At 44.5% G+C, this 21,643-nt stretch overlaps 1 protein-coding gene across 2 annotated transcripts in view; it reads right to left on the reverse strand.

The window, feature by feature from the left end:
- dok7b (docking protein 7b) overlaps window positions 1-21,643 on the reverse strand; it is a 53,424-nt gene that overhangs the window by 26,480 nt on the left and 5,301 nt on the right. For both annotated transcript variants that reach the window (XM_045723074.1, XM_045723073.1), the window contains exons 3-5: window positions 19,698-19,928; window positions 15,570-15,770; window positions 7,027-7,146 (exon numbers count right to left, since the gene is read on the reverse strand). In XM_045723074.1, coding sequence (XP_045579030.1) covers window positions 7,027-7,146; window positions 15,570-15,770; window positions 19,698-19,928 — 552 coding nt within the window. The remainder of the gene's footprint in view (window positions 1-7,026; window positions 7,147-15,569; window positions 15,771-19,697; window positions 19,929-21,643) is intronic.

Consider the following 21,643-nt stretch of genomic DNA (forward strand, 5'->3'; position numbering starts at 1 on the left):
TAAAGAAACATGATATGAAGAAGATTTAGTCTATTTCAGAAGAACAAAATAACATACTCTGAGTTGTCCTTATGTTAGGTCCTGATGTGGCTAGGCCATATGGCTGTGGACTACACTAGTTAATTTAGCAGGTCCTGATGTGGCTAGGCCATATGGCTGTGGACTACACTAGTTCATTTAGCAGGTCCTGATCTGACTAGGCCATATGGCTGTGGACTACACTAGTTCATTTAGCAGGTCCTGATGTGGCTAGGCCATATGGCTGTGGACTACACTAGTTCATTTAGCAGGTCCTGATGTGGCTAGGCCATATGGCTGTGGACTACACTAGTTCATTTAGCAGGTCCTGATCTGGCTAGGCCATATGGCTGTGGACTACACTAGTTCATTTAGCAGGTCCTGATCTGGCTAGGCCATATGGCTGTGGACTACACTAGTTCATTTAGCAGGTCCTGATCTGGCTAGGCCATATGGCTGTGGACTACACTAGTTCATTTAGCAGGTCCTGATGTGGCTAGGCCATATGGCTGTGGACTACACTAGTTCATTTAGCAGGTCCTGATCTGACTAGGCCATATGGCTGTGGACTACACTAGTTCATTTAGCAGGTCCTGATCTGGCTAGGCCATATGGCTGTGGACTACACTAGTTCATTTAGCAGGTCCTGATCTGACTAGGCCATATGGCTGTGGACTACACTAGTTCATTTAGCAGGTCCTGATCTGGCTAGGCCATATGGCTGTGGACTACACTAGTTCATTTAGCAGGTCCTGATGTGGCTAGGCCATATGGCTGTGGACTACACTAGTTCATTTAGCAGGTCCTGATGTGGCTAGGCCATATGGCTGTGGACTACACTAGTTCATTTAGCAGGTCCTGATCTGGCTAGGCCATATGGCTGTGGACTACACTAGTTCATTTAGCAGGTCCTGATCTGGCTAGGCCATATGGCTGTGGACTACACTAGTTCATTTAGCAGGTCCTGATGTGGCTAGGCCATATGGCTGTGGACTACACTAGTTCATTTAGCAGGTCCTGATGTGGCTAGGCCATATGGCTGTGGACTACACTAGTTCATTTAGCAGGTCCTGATCTGACTAGGCCATATGGCTGTGGACTACACTAGTTCATTTAGCAGACCAGATTTGCTTAGAATTCCGTGGCATTATTTTATATTATAGAATGAAGAATACAATTGTACAAAGCTGAATAAAACAGAAGGATATTTTCTCCAAACGATTTGAGGGAGTGGGCATTCTGTGTTGAGTGGCTAACAAAGAAACAGGAAGTCCTATAGGCTTAATTTACAGTTATTTATTCTACTTTAGTTGTGATACAAAAAAGGCTGTGTATGTTTCTCTGAGATCTGTCTACTGGTCAGCACCTCATCTCTAAGGCTGTTTCTCTGAGTGATCTGTCTACTGGTCAGCACCTCGTCTCTAAGGCTGTGTTTCTCTGAGTGATCTGTCTACTGGTCAGCACCTCATCTCTAAGGTTGTGTGTTTCTCTGAGTGATCTGTCTACTGGTCAGCACCTCATCTCTAAGGCTGTGTGTTTCTCTGAGTGATCTGTCTACTGGTCAGCACCTCGTCTCTAAGGCTGTGTTTCTCTGAGTGATCTGTCTACTGGTGGGCACCTCATCTCTAAGGTTGTGTTTCTCTGAGTGATCTGTCTACTGGTCAGCACCTCATCTCTAAGGCTGTGTTTCTCTGAGTGATCTGTCTACTGGTCAGCACCTCATCTCTAAGGTTGTGTGTTTCTTTGAGTGATCTGTCTACTGGTCAGCACCTCATCTCTAAGGCTGTGTGTTTCTCTGAGTGATCTGTCTACTGGTGGGCACCTCATCTCTAAGGTTGTGTTTCTCTGAGTGATCTGTCTACTGGTCAGCACCTCATCTCTAAGGTTGTGTGTTTCTCTGAGTGATCTGTCTACTGGTCAGCACCTCATCTCTAAGGCTGTGTGTTTCTCTGAGTGATCTGTCTACTGGTCAGCACCTCATCTCTAAGGTTGTGTTTCTCTGAGTGATCTGTCTACTGGTCAGCACCTCATCTCTAAGGCTGTGTGTTTCTCTGAGTGATCTGTCTACTGGTCAGCACCTCGTCTCTAAGGCTGTGTTTCTCTGAGTGATCTGTCTACTGGTCAGCACCTCATCTCTAAGGTTGTGTTTCTCTGAGTGATCTGTCTACTGGTCAGCACCTCATCTCTAAGGCTGTGTTTCTCTGAGTGATCTGTCTACTGGTCAGCACCTCGTCTCTAAGGCTGTGTTTCTCTGAGTGATCTGTCTACTGGTCGGCACCTCGTCTCTAAGGCTGTGTTTCTCTGAGTGATCTGTCTACTGGTCAGCACCTCGTCTCTAAGGCTGTGTTTCTCTGAGTTATCTGTCGTACTGGTCAGCACCTCGTCTCTAAGGCTGTGTGTTTCTCTGAGTGATCTGTCTACTGGTCGGCACCTCGTCTCTAAGGCTGTGTGTTTTTCTGAGTGATCTGTCTACTGGTCGGCACCTCGTCTCTAAGGCTGTGTTTTCTCTGAGTGATCTGTCTACTGGTCGCCACCTCGTCTCTAAGGCTGTGTTTCTCTGAGTGATCTGTCTACTGGTCAGCACCTCATCTCTAAAGCTGCGTTTCTCTGAGTGATCTGTCTACTGGTGGGCACCTCGTCTCTAAGGCTGTGTTTCTCTGAGTGATCTGTCTACTGGTCAGCACCTCGTCTCTAAGGCTGTGTTTCTCTGAGTGATCTGTCTACTGGTCAGCACCTCATCTCTAAGGCTGTGTGTTTCTCTGAGTGATCTGTCTACTGGTCGGCACCTCGTCTCTAAGGCTGTGTTTCTCTGAGTGATCTGTCTACTGGTCAGCACCTCGTCTCTAAGGCTGTGTTTCTCTGAGTGATCTGTCTACTGGTCAGCACCTCATCTCTAAGGCTGTGTTTCTCTGAGTGATCTGTCTACTGGTCAGCACCTCGTCTCTAAGGCTGTGTGTGTTTCTCTGAGTGATCTGTCTACTGGTCAGCACCTCGTCTCTAAGGCTGTGTTTCTCTGAGTGATCTGTCTACTGGTCGGCACCTCATCTCTAAGGCTGTGTGTTTCTCTGAGTGATCTGTCTACTGGTCAGCACCTCATCTCTAAGGCTGTGTGTTTCTCTGAGTGATCTGTCTACTGGTCGGCACCTCGTCTCTAAGGCTGTGTTTCTCTGAGTGATCTGTCTACTGGTCGGCACCTCGTCTCTAAGGCTGTGTTTCTCTGAGTGATCTGTCTACTGGTCAGCACCTCGTCTCTAAGGCTGTATGTTTCTCTGAGTGATCTGTCTACTGGTCAGCACCTCATCTCTAAGGCTGTGTGTTTCTCTGAGTGATCTGTCTACTGGTCAGCACCTCGTCTCTAAGGCTGTGTGTTTCTCTGAGTGATCTGTCTACTGGTCAGCACCTCGTCTCTAAGGCTGTGTTTCTCTGAGTGATCTGTCTACTGGTCGGCACCTCATCTCTAAGGCTGTGTGTTTCTCTGAGTGATCTGTCTCCTGGTCAGCACCTCGTCTCTAAGGCTGTGTTTCTCTGAGTGATCTGTCTACTGGTCAGCACCTCGTCTCTAAGGCTGTGTTTCTCTGAGTGATCTGTCTACTGGTCAGCACCTCATCTCTAAGGCTGTGTTTCTCTGAGTGATCTGTCTACTGGTCAGCACCTCGTCTCTAAGGCTGTGTTTCTCTGAGTGATCTGTCTACTGGTCGGCACCTCGTCTCTAAGGCTGTGTTTCTCTGAGTGATCTGTCTACTGGTCAGCACCTCGTCTCTAAGGCTGTGTTTCTCTGAGATATCTGTTGTACTGGTCAGCACCTCGTCTCTAAGGCTGTGTCTTTCTTTATAAGGTGTGAGGGTTCAGTGACCAGCCGGAGGAAGACGACATGACAACATCCTCCTCAGGGGAGAAGTACTCAGTGGAAAGCCAATTAGTACACAGCCCAGTCCCACTCATTGCTTTGTGTCTTCCTCTATATAGGTGTGCCAGGAGAGCAGCTGGGGGGGAGGATTTGGGAGTAGAGACGAGGACCTGGGAAGACGTCAGATTTTCTTATCTCAGAGAAAGCTTTGTTTACTGGGGCACCTTGTCTCTCTGTTAACCAAGACAGGCTTTAGGTAGAGAGAAGTGTTCCTCCTGTAACTATGGAGACGACAGTCTAAAGACAGGTTTAGGTCGAGAGAAGTGTTCCTCCTGTAACTGTTATGTGTATCATGACAGTCTAAAGACAGGCTTTAGGTAGAGAGAAGTGTTCTTCCTGTAACTATGGAGATGACAGTCTAAAGACAGGTTTAGATAGATAGAAGTGTTCTTCCTGTAACTATGGAGACGACAGTCCAAAGACAGGTTTAGATAGAGAGAAGTGTTCTTCCTGTAACTGTGTAGATGACAGTCTAAAGACAGGTTTAGATAGAGAGAAGTGTTCCTCCTGTAACTGTTATGTGTAGATGACAGTCTAAAGACAGGTTTAGATAGAGAGAAGTGTTCCTCCTGTAACTGTTATGTGTAGATGACAGTCTAAAGACAGGTTTAGATAGAGAGAAGTGTTCTTCCTGTAACTGTTATGTGTAGATGACAGTCTAAAGACAGGTTTAGGTAGAGAGAAGTGTTCCTCCTGTAACTGTTATGTGTAGATGACAGTCTAAAGACAGGTTTAGGTAGAGAGAAGTGTTCTTCCTGTAACTGTTATGTGTAGATGACAGTCTAAAGACAGGTTTAGGTAGAGAGAAGTGTTCTTCCTGTAACTGTTATGTGTAGATGACAGTCTAAAGACAGGTTTAGGTAGAGAGAAGTGTTCCTCCTGTAACTGTTATGTGTAGATGACAGTCTAAAGACAGGCTTTAGGTAGAGAGAAGTGTTCTTCCTGTAACTGTTATGTGTAGATGACAGTCTAAAGACAGGCTTTAGGTAGAGAGAAGTGTTCTTCCTGTAACTGTTATGTGTAGATGACAGTCTAAAGACAGGTTTAGGTAGAGAGAAGTGTTCCTCCTGTAACTGTTATGTGTAGATGACAGTCTAAAGACAGGCTTTAGATAGAGAGAAGTGTTCTTCCTGTAACTGTTATGTGTAGATGACAGTCTAAAGACAGGTTTAGGTAGAGAGAAGTGTTCTTCCTGTAACTGTTATGTGTAGATGACAGTCTAAAGACAGGTTTAGGTAGAGAGAAGTGTTCTTCCTGTAACTGTTATGTGTAGATGACAGTCTAAAGACAGGTTTAGGTAGAGAGAAGTGTTCTTCCTGTAACTGTTATGTGTAGATGACAGTCTAAAGACAGGTTTAGGTAGAGAGAAGTGTTCCTCCTGTAACTGTTATGTGTAGATGACAGTCTAAAGACAGGTTTAGGTAGAGAGAAGTGTTCCTCCTGTAACTGTTATGTGTAGATGACAGTCTAAAGACAGGCTTTAGATAGAGAGAAGTGTTCTTCCTGTAACTGTTATGTGTAGATGACAGTCTAAAGACAGGTTTAGATAGAGAGAAGTGTTCTTCCTGTAACTGTTATGTGTAGATGACAGTCTAAAGACAGGCTTTAGGTAGAGAGAAGTGTTCTTCCTGTAACTGTTATGTGTAGATGACAGTCTAAAGACAGGTTTAGGTAGAGAGAAGTGTTCTTCCTGTAACTGTTATGTGTAGATGACAGTCTAAAGACAGGTTTAGGTAGAGAGAAGTGTTCCTCCTGTAACTGTTATGTGTAGATGACAGTCTAAAGACAGGTTTAGGTAGAGAGAAGTGTTCCTCCTGTAACTGTTATGTGTAGATGACAGTCTAAAGACAGGCTTTAGATAGAGAGAAGTGTTCTTCCTGTAACTGTTATGTGTAGATGACAGTCTAAAGACAGGTTTAGATAGAGAGAAGTGTTCCTCCTGTAACTGTTATGTGTAGATGACAGTCTAAAGACAGGTTTAGATAGAGAGAAGTGTTCTTCCTGTAACTGTTATGTGTAGATGACAGTCTAAAGACAGGCTTTAGGTAGAGAGAAGTGTTCCTCCTGTAACTGTTATGTGTAGATGACAGTCTAAAGACAGGTTTAGGTAGAGAGAAGTGTTCTTCCTGTAACTGATCTGTGTAGATGACAGTCTAAAGACAGGCTTTAGGTAGAGAGAAGTGTTCTTCCTGTAACTGTTATGTGTAGATGACAGTCTAAAGACAGGTTTAGCCGTTTGTTGTTTTGCTTTCTCTTTTTGGCCACTGCCTTTAGTTGAATGTTTATTTTCTTTTGTTTTGTGCCGGTGTTTCAGCGGTGGACGTTACCCTGCACTGGAAAGTTATTTTGTCGGGCGAAAGAACACCTGTTTTAGTAAACTTTCACAAGAAAAGGAATCCCAACCACTGTCTCTGGTCTGGTCATGCTGTACTTCCTGTCTGTGTTGGGGGGTTTGGGACCAGCTTGTCCATTCACAAAAGGTTTAAGCACTAAATGTTTTTGTTTTGTCTTCATGGTGCCGTGTGTGTGTGTGTCTGTGTGGTGTACGTGCCCATATGCAGTTATTCTTCCCTCTACAGTCACTAAACCCTGTCTCAACATGTGAGGCCTTCTCAGAAATGGCTGTGAACACACACACACACACACACACACACACACACACACACAGACCCCAAAGGGCTTTGAGCATGTGATGCCACCTCCATGCTGGCGCCTCGACACACACACACACACACACACACACACACACACACACACACACACACACACACACACACACACACACACACACACACACACACACACACACACACACACACACACACACACATACACACACTAAAACACCCAGTAAACCTTAGAGTCATTCCTTTGGTAGGAAAATACCTGAGGGAGAAGAGCCTGACTTTACCGAGGACTGATAAACAACGGGGTCCCGCCTGGCTTCTATAATGATAGGGGAAACACTGAAGTATGTGTGTGTGTGTGTGTGTGTGTGTGTGTGTGTGTGTGTGTGTGTGTGTGTGTGTGTGTGTGTGTGTGTGTGTGTGTGTGTGTGTGTGTGTGTGTGTGTGTGTGTGTGTGTGTGTGTGTGTGTATACCTGGTAGGTTAGGTCTGAGGCCACTGGGTGTTCTACTAGGAGAGATGCCTCTGACTATACAGTCAAACAGGAAACTGATCTGCTCTCCTTCTGAACAGGACAGGAAGAATACACCAGCCCCTAGAGACAGAGAGAAGAGAGAGAGACCGAGAGAGAGAGGGGGAAGATGAAGGAGAGAGAGAGAGACCGAGAGAGAGAGAGAGAGAGAGAGAGAGAGAGAGAGAGAGAGAGAGAGAGAGAGAGAGAGAGAGAGAGAGAGGGGAAGATGAAAGAGAGAGAGAGACCAGAGAGAGAGGGGGAAGATGAGAGAGAGAGAGAGAGAGAGAGAGAGAGAGAGAGAGAGAGAGAGAGAGAGAGGAAGAGAGTGAGAGAGAGAGAGAGAGAGAGAGAGAGGGGGGAAGATGAGAGGGGGGAAGATGAGAGGGGGGAAGATGAGAGGGGAGAGAGAGAGAGAGAGAGAGAGAGAGGGGGAAGATGAGAGAGAGAGAGGGGGAAGATGAGAGAGAGAGAGGGGGGGAAGATGAGAGAGAGAGAGAGAGAGAGAGAGAGAGAGAGAGAGAGAGAGAGAGAGAGAGAGAGAGAGAGAGAGAGAGAGAGAGGGGAAGATGAGAGAGAGAGAGGGGGAAGATGAGAGAGAGAGGGGGGGAAGATGAGAGAGAGAGAGAGAGAGAGGGGGGAAGATGAGAGAGAGAGAGAGAGAGGGGGAAGATGAGAGAGAGAGAGGGGGGAAGATGAGAGAGAGAGAGAGAGAGAGAGAGGAGGGAAGATGAGTGAGAGAGGATAGAGGAACATACAAGCTATTACAAATTGACAACAAATGTTCCAAGATAAAAAATAAATAAAAAAGGAGGCTGGTAGAGATGAGATATTTATCCTGACTAATTTAGGCCAGCTAGTGGAACCATAAAGAGGCTGGTAGTGAAGGCTATCTGCCCTTGATGAAACACAGAGAGGTTTTGTACGTTGTTGTACTGCAGACAAAAAAAGCCTTTGGTCACGTCAGCAATCTTCCAATTCGACGTGTTCCTGTCGTTGTATTAGATCAGTTCCAGACGAAAACATCAATGTGAGGAGAAACCTCAACGTGTGAGGAGAAACCTCAACGTGCGTGAGGAGAAACCTCAACGTGAGGAGAAACATCAACGTACGTGAGGAGAAACCTCAACGTGTGGAGAAACCTCAACGTGTGGAGAAACCTCAACGTGAGGAGAAACATCAACGTGAGGAGAAACCTCAACGCAACCAGAAGATCCTTCAGTAGATGTGTACTATAGAGTCTACAACATGATGACACAACAACATCTTTGTTCAATGTTTTTGTTAACAGAAATTATTCCTATTCTATCCGTCAAAAAACCTTGAGAGAATTGAGAAAAAGGTTGAGAAAATACTTTTGGAGCGTTTACATCACGAGCCTTGAGGGAGGGAAGTTAACAGGGTTCTGTGTGATGACAAAAGTACTGTGTGTGTGTGTGTGTGTGTGTGTGTGTGTGTGTGTGTGTGTGTGTGTGTGTGTGTGTGTGTGTGTGTGTGTGTGTGTGTGTGTGTGTGTGTGTGTGTGTGTGTCTAATAGAAGTCCTGTTCACCTGGGACCATCGGACAAAAGCACAAGGCCAAGAGAAATAGCTAACTATGATTACCAACCATTACAAAACCTCATATTTTTCATTTAGTATAGTCAACCATTTTGTTGCCCATGAATACACACTTTTAGTTACAAAGTGAACATGGTCCATTCCTGATTGGTTACAAAGTGAACAGGATACTTTCCTGATTGGTTGATTTCCTCTAAAAGATAAATTTGTATTGAATTAAAATTAAATTTAAAACCTCTTCCACTTCTTTTAAATTAATTAGGAATGACCAGCTAGTTATTCACCTGAATAAATGACCAGCTGTTATTCACCTGAATGTTTATAGATGACCAGCTAGTTATTCACCGAATTGTGGAATGACCAGCTATTATAATGGAATGACCAGCTAGTTATTCACCTGAATAGGAATGACCAGCTAGTTATTCACCTGAATAGAATGACCAGCTAGTTATTCACCTGAATAGGAATGACCAGCTAGTTATTCACCTGAATAGGAATGACCAGCTAGTTATTCACCTGAATAGGAATGACCAGCTAGTTATTCACCTGAATAGGAATGACCAGCTAGTTATTCACCTGAATAGGAATGACCAGCTAGTTATTCACCTGAATAGGAATGACTAGCTAGTTATTCACCTGAATAGGAATGACCAGCTAGTTATTCACCTGAATAGGAATGACTATCTAGTTAATCACCTGAAGTGTTTTTGACATTCAAACTCTCAGATGCTATATATTGCCCTGTGTGTGTGTATGTGTGTGTATATATTATATATATATATATATATATGTGAGTGTGACTTAGTGTGTGTTAGTGTGTGTGTGTGTTAGTGTGTGTGTGTGTGTGTGTGTGTGTGTGTGTGTGTGTGTGTGTATATATATATATATATATATGTGTGTGAGTGTGACTTAGTGTGTGTTAGTGTGTGTCTGTTAGTGTGAGTGTGTTAACTGCAGGTCAGATGAAGACACACAGAGGTGATAAGTCACAAGACATCCCTCTCCTCTCCTCTCCTCCCTCTCCTCCCCTCCCCTCTCCTCTCCTCTCCCTTCCCTCCCCTCCCCTCTCCTCCCCCTCCCCTCTCCTCCCCTCTCCTCTCCCTCCCCTCCCCTCTCCTCCCCTCCCCTCTCCTATCGTCACCTGACACACACACAGCTGTGTGACAGAACCTAGACTGTACGTTATTCTTTACAGAGGGTGATGATTTACAGTCAGGGATGGAAATTAACATAACCCACTAGTCTGAGGATAATACTATCCAGACTAGACTAGTAGAAAATGTGCCCAATTAACCCACTAGTCTGAGGATAGTACTATCCAGACCAGACTAGTAGAAAATGTGCCCATTTAACCCACTAGTCTGAGGATAGTACTATCCAGACCAGACTAGTAGAAAATGTGCCAAATAACCCACTAGTCTGAGATAGTACTATCCAGACCAGACTAGTAGAAAATGTGCCCAAATAACCCACTAGTCTGAGGATAGTACTATCCAGACCAGACTAGTAGAAAATGTGCCCAATTAACTTGCAGTGACATTTTGTCTTTACAAATACAGCACGGCACAGATTTTGGACCCAAATGTTACCTGGGCTATGTTCCCCATCCCTGTTTACCGTCCACAGGGACACGGACTCACACTCACAGAGCATTTCTCTAATGTACCAACACTCACATTCTATCTGTTCTATTTCTCTAATGAACCAACACTCACATTCTATCTGTTCTATTTCTCTAATGAACCAACACTCACATTCTATCTGTTCTATTTCTCTAATGAACCAACATTCACATTCTATCTCTCCTATTTCTCTAACGTAGCAACACTCACATTCTATCACTCATATTTCTCTAATGAACCAACACTCACATTCTATCTGTTCTATTTCTGTAATGTAACAACACACATTCTATCTCTCCTATTTCTCCAATGTAGCAACTCTCACATTCTATCTCTCCTATTTCTCTAATGAACCAACACTCACATTCTATCTCTCCTATTTCTCTAATGAACCAACGCTCACATTCTATCTGTTCTATTTCTCTAATGAACCAACGCTCACATTCTATCTGTTCTATTTCTCTAATGAACCAACACTCACATTCTATCTGTTCTATTTCTCTAATGTAACAACACACATTCTATCTCTTCTATTTCTCTAATGAACCAACGCTCACATTCTATCTGTTCTGTTTCTCTAATGTACACTTGAGCACATGTGCCAGCACACACACCCTTCATTCTGGACATGTCATTCCCCACTGCTGTTCTGAGGGCAGCTGGTAATATGTAAATGATGTGGTGCAGAGAGCCGAGGTGATTGGTCTGAGATGGCTCTAGGGGGAGTGGTATTTATAGAATGATGAAACAAGACACTCTTATTAAGGCCCAGGAGTGTGTGTCTCACACACACACACACACACACGCACACACACACACAGTAAAGACAGTTGTCTTTGGTCCTGACAGGCCTGTTTACAGTAAAGACAGTTGTCTTTGGTCCTGACAGGCATGTTACAGTAAAGACAGTTGTCTTTGGTCCTGACAGGCCTGTTTACAGTAAAGACAGTTGTCTTTGGTCCTGACAGGCCTGTTTACAGTAAAGACAGTTGTCTTTGGTCCTGACAGGCCTGTTTACAGTAAAGACAGTTGTCTTTGGTCCTGACAGGCCTGTTTACAGTAAAGACAGTTGTCTTTGGTCCTGACAGGCCTGTTTACAGTAAAGACAGTTGTCTTGGTCCTGACAGGCCTGTTTACAGTAAAGACAGTTGTCTTTGGTCCTGACAGGCCTGTTTACAGTAAAGACAGTTTTCTTTGGTCCTGACAGGCCTGTTTACAGTAAAGACAGTTTTCTTTGGTCCTGACAGGCATGTTACAGTAAAGACAGTTGTCTTGGTCCTGACAGGCCTGTTTACAGTAAAGACAGTTGTCTTGGTCCTGACAGGCCTGTTTACAGTAAAGACAGTTGTCTTTGGTCCTGACAGGCCTGTTTACAGTAAAGACAGTTTTCTTTGGTCCTGACAGGCCTGTTTACAGTAAAGACAGTTTTCTTTGGTCCTGACAGGCATGTTACAGTAAAGACAGTTGTCTTTGGTCCTGACAGGCCTGTTTACAGTAAAGACAGTTTTCTTTGGTCCTGACAGGCCTGTTTACAGTAAAGACAGTTTTCTTTGGTCCTGACAGGCATGTTACAGTAAAGACAGTTGTCTTGGTCCTGACAGGCCTGTTTACAGTAAAGACAGTTGTCTAAGGGTCTTGTTTACAGTAAAGACAGTTGTAAAGACAAGCCATCTACTCTGGACATGTATTTTGTTGATCATGAGAAGCTCCACTTAACTTCTAGGAAACCTGGGTTACACTCTGATTCTATCCTCTTCATTTCTAGGAAACCTGGGTTACACTCTGATTCTATCCTCCTCTTAACATCTAGGAAACCTGGGTTACACTTTGATTCAATTCTCCAGATTTCCTCGTGGCTCATGTCTTAGGACACTTGATAAAGTTGTCACACCGGCAAAAAGAAAAATGTCCGCTGTTGTAGCTAAAAACCACACACGCAGTCGCCCCCCCCTCCACCCTGAACCCCCCCTCCCCCTCCACCCTGAACCCCCCCTCCACCCTGAACCCCCCCTCCACCCTGAACCCCCCCCTCCACCCTGAACCCCCCCTCCCCCTCCACCCTGAACCCCCCCCTCCACCCTGAACCCCCCCCTCCACCCTGAACCCCCCCTCCACCCTGACCCCCCTCCACCCTGAACCCCCCCTCCACCCTGAACCCCCCCTCCACCCTGAACCAGTGAGTGAGAACCCCCCCCTTCAACATGTAAAACAGGCTCTCATTCTCTACATACCAGCATACATCTGCTGGAAATTCAGAGAATAGTTACCATATCACCAATAGTCAGTCACACAGACAGACAGACAGACAGACAGACAGACAGACAGACAGACAGACAGACAGACAGACAGACAGACAGACAGACAGACAGACAGACAGACAGACAGACAGACAGACAGACAGACAGACAGACAGACAGACAGACAGACAGACAGACAGACAGACAGATCATATTATCTGGAACAAACTGTAAATGTGTGTGTATGTGTGTATTATGAAAACCTATTTGATATGCCTGCAGTTTAGAGTTACCCTGTGGATTAATAAACCAGTAGATATGAGGGTCTGATATACCAACCAACTATACTGTACTCTGAGATACCAACTATACTATACTGTACTCTGAGATACCAACTATACTGTACTCTGAGATACCTACTATACTGTACTCTGAGATACCAACTATACTATACTATACTCTGAGATACCTACTATACTGTACTCTGAGATACCTACTATACTGTACTCTGAGATACCAACTATACTATACTATACTCTGAGATACCTACTATACTGTACTCTGAGATACCAACTATACTGTACTCTGAGATACCAACTATACTGTACTCTGAGATACCAACTATACTGTACTCTGAGATACCTACTATACTATACTCTGAGATACCAACTATACTATACTATACTCTGAGATACCTACTATACTGTACTCTGAGATACCAACTATACTATACTATACTCTGAGATACCTACTATACTGCACTCTGAGATACCAACTATACTATACTATACTCTGAGATACCTACTATACTGTACTCTGAGATACCAACTATACTATACTATACTACACTCTGAGATACCTACTATACTGCACTCTGAGATACCAACTATACTGCACTCTGAGATACCAACTATACTGCACTCTGAGATACCAACTATACTGTACTCTGAGATACCAACTATACTGTACTCTGAGATACCAACTATACTGAACTCTGAGATACCAACTATACTGTACTCTGAGATACCAACTATACTATACTCTGAGATACCAACTATACTATACTCTGAGATACCAACTATACTGTACTCTGAGATACCAACTATACTATACTCTGAGATACCTACTATACTATACTGTACTGCACTCTGAGATACCAACTATACTGTACTGTACTCTGAGATACCAACTATACTGTACTCTGAGATACCAACTATACTATACTCTGAGATACCAACTATACTATACTGTACTGTACTGTACTGTACAATACCAACCAACTATACTGCACTCTGAGATACCAACTATACTATACTGCACTCTGAGATACCAACTATACTATACTGAACTCTGAGATACCAACGATACTGTACTCTGAGATACCAAGTATACTGAACTCTGAGATACCAACTATACTGTACTCTGAGATACCAACTATACTGTACTCTGAGATACCAACTATACTGAACTCTGAGATACCAACTATACTGAACTCTGAGATACCAACTATACTGTACTCTGAGATACCAACTATACTGTACTCTGAGATACCAACTATACTGAACTCTGAGATACCAACTATACTATACTATACTCTGAGATACCAACTATACTGTACTCTGAGATACCAACTATACTGCACTCTGAGATACCAACTATACTATACTGTACTCTGAGATACCAACTATACTGAACTCTGAGATACCAACTATACTGCACTCTGAGATACCAACTATACTATACTGTACTCTGAGATACCAACTATACTGCACTCTGAGATACCAACTATACTATACTGCACTCTGAGATACCAACTATACTGTACTCTGAGATACCAACTATACTGTACTCTGAGATACCAACTATACTGTACTCTGAGATACCAACTATACTGTACTGTACTCTGAGATACCAACTATACTGAACTCTGAGATACCAACTGTACTGCACTCTGAGATACCAACTATACTGTACTCTGAGATACCAACTATACTGTACTATACTGTACTCTGAGATACCAACTATACTGCACTCTGAGATACCAGCTATACTGTACTCTGAGATACCTACTATACTGTACTGTACTCTGAGATACCAACTATACTGCACTCTGAGATACCAACTATACTGTACTCTGAGATACCTACTATACTGTACTGTACTCTGAGATACCAACTATACTGTACTCTGAGATACCTACTATACTGTACTGTACTCTGAGATACCAACTATACTGTACTCTGAGATACCTATTATACTGTACTGTACTCTGAGATACCAACTATACTGTACTCTGAGATACCAACTGTACTGCACTCTGAGATACCAACTATACTGCACTCTGAGATACCAACTATACTGCACTCTGAGATACCAACTATACTGAACTCTGAGATACCAACCAACCACAAAATACTGTAGTCATTGGGGGAGAAGAGAGAACAATAGAGAGACAGGGACAATGTACTGCTGGGATGGAACAAAAGCCTGCACACCTCGAATTCTCCAGGACCAGGCTTGGAGGCCACGGACCTGGTGAACTGTCAATATGGAAATATGGACCAGGGATGGAGGCCACAGACCTGGTGAACTATGAAAATGGAAATATGGACCAGGGATGGAGGCCACAGACCTGGTGAACTATGAAAATGGAAATATGGACCAGGGATGGAGGCCACAGACCTGGTGAACTATGAATATGGAAATATGGACCAGGGATGGAGGCCACAGACCTGGTGAACTATGAAAATGGAAATATGGACCAGGGATGGAGGCCACAGACCTGGTGAACTATGAATATGGAAATATGGACCAGGGATGGAGGCCACAGACCTGGTGAACTATGAAAATGGAGATATGGACCAGGGATGGAGGCCACAGACCTGGTGAGCTATGAATATGGAGATATGGACCAGGGATGGAGGACACAGACTTGGTGAACTGTCAAAATGGAGATATGTAATTGTTTTGGAATTCTTATTAAATCTAGCTAACTCATTGACACAGTGGATTCCATTCTCAAAAGTAGTGCACTACATAGGGAACGGCGTGCCATTTGGGACACGAACACGTTGTGGTTCCATACTCACAGTATCCACATCTAGTGCCGCCCTCAAACACAAAGCCATTGGGCACGTCGCCATAGCGACGCAGGTCTGACAGCTTCCACTGGCCAATCACGGCCGGTGGGAGGTCCCTAGTGAGGACCAATAGGTTGTTGCACAGGTGCAGGGTGGCAGGACCACTCTCTAGCTTAGTTCCTGGCTGAACTCCTACACTGAACCTGTGGACTGGTTGAGAGAGAGAGGGGAGAGAAAGAGAGGGGGAGGGAGGGAGGGAGAGAGAGAGAGAGAGGGAGAGAGAGATGGGGAAGAGGGAGAGAGAGAGAGGGAGGGGGAGGGAGGCAGGGAGAGAAAGGGAGAGAGAGAGGGGGAGCGAGAGAGGGGGGAGCGAGAGAGGAAGAGAGGGGAGAGAGAGAGAGAGAGGGGGGAGGGAGAGAGGGGGAGGGAGGGAGAGAGAGAGAGAAAGGGGAGAGAGGGGGAGCGAGGGGAGAGAGAGAGAGAGAGAGGGGGGAGGGAGAGAGGGGGAGGGAGGGAGAGAGAGATTCATTATTATTCAAACCAAGCTAAAGGCGAACAGAGAGATAATGAAGGTAACAGACAGAGCTGACACGGAGGATAAGTCTAGGACAGAATACATACACCTCAGCACATACACACGGCTGGGTGATTGATGCCAGTATTAATGATGATTAAACACTCTCTCTCTGCTGCTGTGATCTGTCATTAATGGGGCTCCGTCCTCTCTCTCTGTCTCTCTCTCTCTCTGTCTCTCTCTCTGCTGGCTGTGATCTGTCATTAATGGGGCTCCGTCCTCTCTCTCTGTCTGTCTCTCTCTCTCTCTGTCTCTCTGCTGGCTGTGATCTGTCATTAATGGGGCTCCGTCCTCTCTCTCTGTCTGTCTCTCTCTCTCTCTCTGCTGGCTGTGATCTGTCATCAATGGGGCTCCGTCCTCTCTCTCTCTCTCTCTCTGCTGGCTGTGATCTGTCATCAATGGGGCTCCGTCCTCTCTCTCTCTCTCTCTGTCTGTCTCTCTGTCTCTCTGCTGGCTGTGATCTGTCATCAATGGGGCTCCATCCTCTCTCTCTGTCTGTCTCTCTCTCCTCTCGGCTGGCTGTGATCTGTCATCAATGGGGCTCCATCTTGGCTTGTGGAAGTATTCACCCCCCTTGGCATTTTTCCTATTTTGTTGCCTTACAACCAAGACATTTAAATGTTTCCCCTTAATCCACTCGAGTGCTGCTTTAGCAGTATGCTTAGGGCCATTGTCCTGCTGGAAGGTGAACCTCCGTCCCAATCTCAAATCTCTGGAAGGCTGAAACAGGTTTCCCTCAAGAATTTCCCTGCATTTAGTGCCATCCATCATTCCTTCAATTCTGACCAGTTTCCCAGTCCTTGCCGATGAAAAACCTCCCCACAGCATGATGCTGCCACCACCATGCTTCACTGTGGGGATGGTGTTCTCAGGGTGATGAGAGGTGTTGGGTTTGCGCCAGACATAGCGTTTTCCTTGATGGCCAAAAAGCAACATTTTAGTCTCATCTGACCAGAGTACCTTCTTCGATATGTTTGGGGAGTCTCCCACATGCCTTTTGACGAACTCTGCTTATTTTTTCTTTATGTAATGGCTTTTTTCTGGCCACTCTTCCATAAAACCCAGCTCTGTGGAGTGTACGGCTTAAAGTGGTCCTATGGACAGATACTCTAATCTCCGCTGTGGAGCTTTGTAGCTCCTTCAGGGTTATCTTTGGTCTCTTTGTTGCAGACTCTGGGGCCTTTCAGAACAGGTGTATATATACACTGAGATCATGTGACAGATCATGTGACACTTAGATTGCACACAGGTGGACTTTATTTAACTAATTATGTGACTTCTGAAGGTAATTGGTTGCACCAGATCTTATTTAGGGGCTTCATAGCAAAGGCGGTGAATACATATGCATGCACCACTTTTCCGTTTTAAATTTTTTGAAGTTCTTTTCATTTCACTTCACCAATTTGGACTATTTTGTGTATGTCCATTACATGAAATCCAAATAAAAATCTATTTAAATTACAGGTTGTAATGCAACAAAATAGGAAAAACGCCAAGGGGGATGAATACTTTTGCAAGGCACTGCATGTAGGGAATTTGGGATGCAGGCTGGTTGTCTGTTGATGCCGCTTTTATAAAGACCTCATCACACACAGACACAGACAAACAGGCACAGACATAGAGAAACACACACACACAGACAAACAAACACACACTCACACCATCACATACACATTCAGACTAGGTCATCTGAGGACAGAAGCAAAGGTCTGTTCACTCAGTTCCACAACACTGAACAGCACAGTGGAATGAAACACGTTGTAGAGGACTGACTGACTGGCAGGCTAGCTGGCTAGCTGGCTGGCAGAGAGAGAGAGCGAGGGAGACGAAGACAGATACAGAGAAGCAGAGGAGATAAAGAAAGGAGAAAAACAAGCACAGAGCAGGAGGGAGAGAGAGAGAAAGAATGAAGGTCTGCGAAGAAGGTCTACAGTAGCCTCAGCAGCACTCTGTATGGTAGCACCATGTTGTAGCTGGAGGACAGCTAGCTTCCGTCCTCCTCTGGGTACATTGACTTCAATACAAAACCTAGGTGGCTCATGGTTCTCACCCCCTTCCATAGACTTACACAGTAACTATGACAACTTCCGGAGGACGTCCTCCAACCTATCAGTGCTCTTGCAGCATGAACTGACAGGTTGTCCACCCAATCAAAGGATCAGAGTATGAATCTAGTACTGGAAGCATAAGATACAGCTAGCAAGCAGCTAATCATGGTGAGTGGTTGACTCAAAAAGAGAAAATAGTTGAACAGCTTTGAACAAATTAATTTTTAACAAAATTAAGAAGCAAGAGAGAGAGCGAAACAGCCAGCCAGCAGCCAGCAAGCCAGCCAGACAGACAGACAGACAGACAGACAGACAGACAGACAGACAGACAGACAGACAGACAGACAGACAGACAGACAGACAGACAGACAGACAGACAGACAGACAGACAGAGAGAGACAGAGAGAGAGAGCTATATTCCGTTTTTAGCTAATGCAGCTGGTTAAGCCTACTGAACAACCTGACACAAACACAGAGGAATGCTATTGATGTTAGCTAGCTGGCTAAGGCTATCCAACACGGAAACTCTTCCAAGTCAAGGTGAGCTTTAGGTTTTAATACATGCATTGCCATGGGGGGCCCGCCGGTGTAACTGCTAAACTGCTTGCTGTACTGCGTGATTGTACACACGGATTGTGGGTTCACTACCGCGTTAGTTCTATGTTGGTTTAACTATAACGTTAATATGGTGACAATGATGTAGACTGTGTAGCGGTTAGCGGTTATGATATGAAGGTTTGGCTTGGAGATGTTTTTGCACCTGGTCACAGACAGCTGTTGTTTTGTGCGCCGAAATCCACAAGCGAAAGGAAAAGGTGAGGAGGAGGAGAGCACGTAGATGCTAGAAGGAATTATACAACGAGCAAAGTGATGATGCTGTACGTGGCTGCTATGGAAGTGAACTGTGTGTGTGGGTGATAACAGGTGTATTCATTCCGTCGATTTTGTTGCAAAAATGTTTTTTTCAAGGGAAGCAAATGGAACGAAACCCGGGACGGACCTACTTGAATTTGTCCAATAGAAAACTCTTGTTTAAGTTGCAAAACGTTTTGAAAAAAAAGGTTTTGCAACTGTTTGGAGAAAAGATTACACCCCAGACCAGCTAGACGCAGGCGGTATTGAATGTGTCACTGTCTGTCACCTTGACTACGATAATTTATCTCTCGACCTGTGTGCACCTACGTTGTAAAACTTTCATTCATAGGCTAGGTTGTAGCAACCTCATGATGGGTACAGGGAACATTCTAGTATCATGTAGTAGCCTAGACCTTTCGCTGTTACATTGAACTGGGTGAATGGAATATGAATGACAGTCATCCAACATGCTGTAATAGAAATAAGGCCAAGCTCATTAAACAAACCAAAAATAATCCTCCCTAATGTTGACGGCACCAACCGCCACTGGTCTAGACTGAGATGTACTTATTAAACCAACTTCTTCACAAACACCAGGGCACACACACACACACACACACACACACACACCAGCCACCCCCCCCCTCCCCTCCACTCAACCTTCTCCCAGGCTGTATCTCAGCCTAGCGTCCCATGCCGTCAGCCCCTCTCTGCTGTCGAAGCCCAGTCCCACTGTGTGTCCCAGACAGAGGATGGTGAGGGTGTAGGTCACCCCGTCGTAGCCTAACCCCGGCTCCACTCCACAGATCCCCTCCAAGGTCATCTGCAGCCGCTCACGACGACCCCTGACCTTATCGGACTTATCCCGGTAGACCAGGAGAGAGAGGCAGTCTGGGTAGAGAGGGAGAAGAGGAGAGATGGTGACCTGGGCACACAAACATAGAATCCATTTGAGAGATAGATGGGAGGGGTTGAGGGTAGCTGAAGGATGGGACTGGATGGTCTTCAGAGATAGATGGGAGGGGTTGAGGGAGCTGAAGGATGGGACTGGATGGTGTTCAGAGATAAATGGGAGGGGTTGAGGGTAGCTGAAGGATGGGACTGGATGGTGTTCAGAGATAGATGGGAGGGGTTGAGGGTAGCTGAAGGATGGGACTGGATGGTGTTCAGAGATAGATGGGAGGGGTTGAGGGTAGCTGAAGGATGGGACTGGATGGTGTTCAGAGATAGATGGGAGGGGTTGAGGGTAGCTGAAGGATGGGACTGGATGGTGTTCAGAGATAGATGGGAGGGGTTGAGTGGGAGCTGAAGGATGGGACTGGGTGGTGTTCAGAGATAGATGGGAGGGGTTGAGGGGAGCTGAAGGATGGGACTAAAAAAAACGAATAACTAATGTAAAATACACTGCGTCTGTTAAATGTATATAGTATGTACAGTATAAACTGGAAGTAGAAGCCTAAGTGATGTTGTTCATTAGTTTACTACAATTAGGGGAGGGGTGGTAGGGTTAGGGGACAATAATAAAGAAGGGAAATATATATATTTAAAATAATATATTTACAACAACAACTAAAATATATGGGGGATTAGAAACTACATTGATAGAAGCCACAATCTATCTGCAATATTAAAGCTGTTCTACCCCCTAAAAACTTAAATAAATAAAAAAAGAACCCCTTCTAATATGTAATTCTATGGACAGAACTTTATAGAACTTGATTTGCCCTGGAGAATTAGTCCTGGTTGTATGAGAACAATTCTCAATTAGTCCTGGTTGTATGAGAGCAATTCTCAATTAGTCCTGGTTGTATGAGAACAATTCTCAATTAGTCCTGGTTGTATGAGAACAATTCTCAATTAGTCCTGGTTGTATGAGAACAATTCTCAATTAGTCCTGGTTGTATGAGAACAATTCTCAATTAGTCCTGGTTATATGAGAAAAATACTCAATTAGTCCTGGTTGTATGAGAACAATTCTCAATTAGTCCTGGTTGTATGAGAGCAATTCTCAATTAGTCCTGGTTGTATGAGAACAATTCTCAATTAGTCCTGGTTGTATGAGAACAATTCTCAATTAGTCCTGGTTGTATGAGAACAATTCTCAATTAGTCCTGGTTGAATGAGAACAATTCTCAATTAGTCCTGGTTGAATGAGAACAATTCTCAATTAGTCCTGGTTATATGAGAACAATTCTCAATTACAGCCTGCCTACATACAAGCATGATATACACGTTCAATGGAAATTAGGTCAACTGCCCCTTAGTCCGTTTAAAACCAGATAAGTTGGTTCTATGTGGCATCGATATGAGTCAGAAACATTCATTCCAGTGTCAAAAACTTAGACAAATTCAGGTAGGTCCCTCCACGTTTCGTTCCATTTGCTCCCGTTTGGTTCTTAAAAAGGTCAATGGTTTCCATAATGAATACACCCCTGAATTAGTCCTTGTTTGTTGTGATTGAACGGCAAAGACACCCCCCCCAAAAAAACCCCACATGAAACCCCACCCAGAAGACAACTCTCATTTGCCTTCAGTCATGATCTTAAGCATTGATGAAGCATTGAAGCATTGATGAAACATTGAAGCATTGATGAAGCATTGAAGAA

Source organism: Salmo salar, chromosome ssa08 (assembly GCF_905237065.1).
Source record: "Salmo salar chromosome ssa08, Ssal_v3.1, whole genome shotgun sequence".
Classification (NCBI taxonomy): Eukaryota; Metazoa; Chordata; class Actinopteri; order Salmoniformes; family Salmonidae; genus Salmo; species Salmo salar.